We start from the raw sequence: 6,000 nt of genomic DNA, 5'->3' as shown, positions 1-6,000 counted from the left end.
TTCACAAATTATTTATTGTCTGCCTGAAAATATGCATATAGTGCTAAACAAATACATTTTTTTCTTGATTTCATTTTAATAAAAAATATTACAGGAACAGAATGATATGCATTTCTACAATTTTCAGAAAAACATCTCATTTGGTTTGGTTAAAAAGTGTTATTATGCAATAACGATATTCTATGTTTATATCAATGTTGAAAATCATGCACAATTTTATATCCTGCCACCCCCTTCTCCTTGATAGAAATAAATTAAAACACACCAAAGTCATTAAGTACAATGTGGTATGATGTAAATAAGTTACATCCCAACTTATAGTCAAATTTCGATATTGTAATAAGATAATCATTGTTTGTGCAACAGTTAATATTCAGTAGATCATTTATACAAATTTATACATTATGGTGAATTAGTGTGAACTTCATCAATACATGTAATAATCCAATGACACCTTTGTTTTTCTTTGATCTTTTCCTGGTGATAAATCCCATACCATGCAATGTTTCAGATATCACATATGTGATATCTAAAATATCGCATGGTTCTCTCTGATTGGTCCACACCTCATTAGGGAGGTGGTTCCCATTTCAAAGTGGGTGGGACAGATCAACAAAGACATAGGAAAGATTTTGAACAAATCTTCAATACATAAAAAAAAACAATGTGTGAAAAACAAGAGAGATTTTGTTCAATTGATATTCGTTGTTTTGACCTTAGTTAACACATTCAAACAGTTCTGTAAAAAAGTACAACGTGTCACTTATGCAAGAGCAGAGATCAGCACATGAACATTGTTGTACAATGTATAATCTTACAACATTATCTTTTAACAATACATACATTGTTGTACAATGTATAATCTTACAACAATATCTTTTAACAATATATACATTGTAACAGGTTGTACAAATTGTCTTATGTCACAGCATCACAATACTTCTACACTTTGAAGTGTCTACACATTTGCAACCTCCCTAATTTCCCAAATAAATTCCAATCCCAGACAAACATACATACATGATAGGAACATGTTTTGACACACAAGAAATGTTTCACATTATCAGGTGAAAGGCATCTCCAGTCATAGATAGATATCCTTGGTCAACATATGGGAAAAGCATGCAGCAGATTTAAAGCCGTCCCTTGTCTCTTTTTCAATGGCTATTTTACCAATAACTCCAGTCAGCACCTGTTGAAATATACCAAAACTAATTTGGTAAATACTGTCCCAGTATATGCCCAGTTTTATCATTAAAACAAGAGATCCCAGAGGGATCCTGGTGCCTACCAATATTTGATCTTTATATGCTTTTTGAAAGCTAGATATTTTCCCTTCTTCTCTCTTCTGTTTTTGGTTTTAATGATAAGACATTCGAACATTCCTTTGCAGAACTAGCAATGATAATCTTTACTTGCCAAATCCAAAATGGCCACCTAGAAGCCATTTTGTTTCTTCTGATCAGTCCCAAAAACAAACTAGCACAAGGAGGGACCAAAGGGAACAAACGTATAAAATTTGAGAGATATCCATTCAGTACTTGGTAAGAAATAGCAATACTAGACAAAATCCAAGAAGGCTGCCTAATGGCCATTTTGTTTTTCTGATCAGTCCCAAACTAAAAAAAAGGCACAACTAGGGACCAAAAGAACCCTATACATGAAATTTGAGAAAGACTTACACAGTAGTTCTCAAGAATTAGTGATAACAAACTTTCAAAGTCAAAATCCAAGATGGCCACTAGTGGGCCATTTTGTTTTTTCCGATCAATACTAAAAATCAAGCAAGCACAACTAGGGATCAAGGAAAGCATACACATGAAATTTGGAAAGATCTATGCTGTAGTTCTCAAAAAACAGAGATAAAAAACTTTTTAAAGTCAAAATTCAAGATGGCCACCTTTGGGGCATTTTGTTTTTCTGATCAGTCCCAAAATTACATGGGCACAACTAGGGGTCAAGGGGAACACTTACATATGAAATTCCAGAGATTGATTCAGAATTTCTTAAGAAATAGCAATAATAAACTTAAAATCCAAGATGGCTGTCTGTCAGCCATTTTGTTTTTTTCTGATCAGTCTAAAAATAGATGGGCACAACTAGGGACCAAAATAAACTTACATATGAAATTTTAGAAATATCTATACAGTAGTTCTCCATGAATAATGATAATAATCTTGCAAAGACAAAATCTTTTTTGATCAGACCCAAAATTGAACTGGCACAACTAGTGACCAAGGGGAACTTACTTATGGTATTTGAGAAAGATCCATTCAGTACTTCTCAAGAAATTGCAATAACAAACTTTCAAAGTCAAAATTCATAATGGCTGTCTTTCAGTCATTTTGTTTTTCTGATCACTCCCAAATTTACATAAGCACAACAGAAAAGTAAAGGGGAATTCACATACGAAATTTGAGAAAGATCCATCAAGTACTTTTCAAGAAATAGCAATAACAAACTTTAAAGATTAAAATACAAGATGGCCACCTGTTGGCCACTTTGTTTTTCTAATCAGTCCCATAATCAAATGGGGTCAAACTATGATCAAAGGCAAACCTACAATGGAAAATGGAGAGAGATCCATAGCATGCTCCTCAATAAACAGCAATAACAACTTTACTAAGCCAAATCTAAAATGGCCACCTGTTGGCCATTTTGTTTTTCTGACCAGTCTCAGAATTGCATGGGAACAATTGAAGACAAGGGGGAACCCTACAAATGAAATTTGAGATAGATTCATCCCTTATTTTTCCAAGAAATAGCAATAACAACCTTCAATAACAAAAAGCCAAGATGGCTGCCTGTCAGCCATTTTTTTTCTTCAGTCCAAAAAGCGAACAGGCACAACTAGGGATCAAACGGAACCTACATATGCAATTTGAGAAAGATCCATGCAGTACTTCTCAAGAAATAGCAACAACAAAAAATTGTTTTTTATGGATGGGCCATAGACATATAGCAATTTGAATAGCCCACCATCATCAGATGTTGGGCTAAAAATCCATAACCACATAATATGCAATAGTACAACTGCGTGAAGAAAATCCAGGAATTATACTACTGTGTAAATAGCATTGATTGAAGCATGGACTTGATGGATTATTGTGGGGTATTTCCTTTTATTAGATTTATGTGAATGTATTACAGAACTCTACTCATTCACAAAATCAAATGTCTATTAAATATTTACTTTTCGAAAAACTACAAAATTTTAACTTCATGAAATAAAATTTTACAGTACGCATTTTGAGATTATGAACTTTATACACCAGTCACTGACTGCTTCATCCATAAATACAGGTGTAAAAGTTGTATACACCAGTCACTGACTGCTTCATCCATAAATACAGGTAGAAAAGTTTTATACACCAGTCACTGACTGCTTCATCCATAAATACAGGTAGAAAAGTTTTATACACCAGTCACTGACTGCTTCATCCATAAATACAGGTGTAAAAGTTTTATAACAAATGTAATATGTAAATGATCTTATTTGTAAACATTATATAATTACAATATAAAACTCAAGTTTAAGACACAATTGATTCAGACTAAATTTATGATTACACATTTACATACCAGGTACATTCCAGAACTTTTATATACATGCACCATCCATAGATTACCTCCATTAGTGACGTGAATGGACTACGACATGTTTCCCTATTAAAATGATGGTCAGAATTGTTGTCAACAACCAATAAACAATTACCTGTAATAAGTCTTGGTCTTGATTGGACTGTTTCCATTGCTTTAGTCCATCACACAATGCTGTAATCAACCATCCACCTTCAGATACCTTTCGGTACGCTTCTCTCCCTGAAGATGAGAACAATATGGTATGTGTTTTGTTCCTGTACATTAACAATAGATTGTTAACTAATCTTTACACCTGCATCTTTGTTGTTCATTAGAAGCGCAAAAGATTCAAGCTGCAGGTAGACAAGATGTGCTCATGGCCCAACACATATACAGAACACTAAACTGATCTTATCTCATACATATGGGTACATACAAAACTACCGAGGCAGCACAATTCAATATTCTTCACCTCAAAGTATTTCTATATTAAATTCTTCAGAGCACAAACTCTCCTTTCTGTTGTTGGTAATAGTATAAACTAGAAAACTAGAACACTGACAGGTCAGCAAGGCCCTGCTATGTGGCTGGTAATCCCCCCCTCCAAGCCTACCAACCAAACCCCCACCCCTCTGTAGACATCCCCCCTTCCAGACTAACAGATCACTAGCAAGACTTTAAGTAAACCCTGCCATAAAAGTTAAAAAAGTCTGTAATAAAAAAACATGAGGTCTAGCAGCCTTGATGGTCACCTGAAATAAGCAATATTGATTATAAAGGTTAAAGGCTTGTTATCAAGTGTCATGAAACAGAAATTATGACACTGAATATAGTAAGTCAGTGTCAAGACATTAAACAAATTATGCCCAAAAATCTAGTTTTCCAATATAAACTATAGTAAACTTTACCCCCTCCCCACAGGGATACTTGAGACCCTGGGGTCATAAAATTAATGATTTTGGTAAACCACCTTAAGATGGTTCCATTCAGGAAGAGTATTTGATTCTACCATATCTGGGTCTTGAGAAGAAGATTTTTGAAATCTGAGTCAATTTGACCCCTTTTGGCCCCGCTCCTCAGACCCTTGGGGAGTGGGGACTATATAATTCATAACTTTGGTTCATCTTAGGCCAGGGAAATTTTCAATATCCTAAACAAACATTTATGGCTAAGAAGCATTGCATCAAGTCTGATTAGATTGGCTACAGAAAACTCAAGTTATTCCACAAAATAGATTGTCCATTATAGCAACAATAACCTCAACCTTTGACTTCTGGGTCTGAAAAGTGATCCCTGGCAAGCACTGTCAGTAAGAAAGCATTGTCTGAAGTTTGAGTTTGATTCCCCAAGGGAATCAAAGTTATATCACAGAAACAAATTTTCCAGCTACAGTAATCAGGACCATTGACCCTGGGAACTGAAAAGTAATCCAAAGCAAGCCGTTTTAGTAAGGAAGCTTTGTATGAGGTTTGAGTTTGATTGGCCAAAGCAAGCTGTTTTAGTAAGGAAGTATTGTATGATGTTTGAGTTTGATTGGCCAAAGCAAGCTGTTTTAGTAAGGAAGTATTGTATGATGTTTGAGTTTGATTGGCCAAAGCAAGCTGTTTTAGTAAGGAAGTATTGTATGATGTTTGATTTGATTGTGTTTTAGTAAGGAAGTATTGTATGATTTTGATTTGATGGCCAAAGCAAGCTGTTTTAGTAAGGAAGTATTGTATGATGTTTGAGTTTGATTGGCCAAAGCAAGCCGTTTTAGTAAGGAAGTATTGTATGATGTTTGAGTTTGATTGGCCAAAGCAAGCTGTTTTAGTAAGGAAGTATTGTATGATGTTTGAGTTTGATTGGCCAAAGCAAGCTGTTTTAGTAAGGAAGTATTGTATGATGTTTGAGTTTGATTGGCCAAAGCAAGCTGTTTTAGTAAGGAAGTATTGTATGATGTTTGAGTTTGATTGGCCAAAGCAAGCTGTTTTAGTAAGGAAGTATTGTATGATGTTTGAGTTTGATTGGCCAAAGCAAGCTGTTTTAGTAAGGAAGTATTGTATGATGTTTGAGTTTGATTGGCCAAAGCAAGCTGTTTTAGTAAGGAAGTATTGTATGATGTTTGAGTTTGATTGGCCAAAGCAAACTTGAGTAATCACTGGGAAACTGATTTTTAAAGCAATAGTGACCTTGACTTTTGACCTCCAAAATGGTAACACACTCCTAAATAAAATCATTCAGTAAGGTAATACTGTATGATGTTTGGGTTAGATTGGCCAAAGGAATCAAGGGGAACCTACACATGAAATTTGAGAAAGATCCTTCAGTACTTTGTAAGAAGTAGTAATAATGAACTTTACTAGACAAAATCTAAAATGGCTGTCTGTCTGCCATTTTGTTTTTCTGATCAGTCCCAAAATCAAATGAGCACAACTGGGG

At 34.7% G+C, this 6,000-nt stretch overlaps 1 protein-coding gene across 1 annotated transcript in view; it reads right to left on the bottom strand.

Moving 5' to 3' along the window:
* Window positions 1-1,084: 1,084 nt before the first annotated feature.
* The window catches only part of LOC132544791 (uncharacterized), a 34,235-nt gene continuing 29,319 nt past the window's right edge, over window positions 1,085-6,000 (bottom strand). Inside the window, exons 10-11 of the mRNA XM_060208437.1 lie at window positions 3,716-3,822; window positions 1,085-1,192 (exon numbers count right to left, since the gene is read on the bottom strand). Of these exons, the coding sequence (XP_060064420.1) occupies window positions 1,085-1,192; window positions 3,716-3,822 (215 nt within the window). The remainder of the gene's footprint in view (window positions 1,193-3,715; window positions 3,823-6,000) is intronic.

This window comes from Ylistrum balloti, unplaced genomic scaffold (genome assembly GCF_031769215.1).
Source record: "Ylistrum balloti isolate Yb309-2 unplaced genomic scaffold, AGI_CSIRO_Ybal_v1 Utg369808, whole genome shotgun sequence".
Taxonomy (NCBI): domain Eukaryota; kingdom Metazoa; phylum Mollusca; class Bivalvia; order Pectinida; family Pectinidae; genus Ylistrum; species Ylistrum balloti.
The sequence above is the reverse complement of the archived record's forward strand: the minus strand, read 5'-3'. Positions and strand labels throughout refer to the sequence as shown.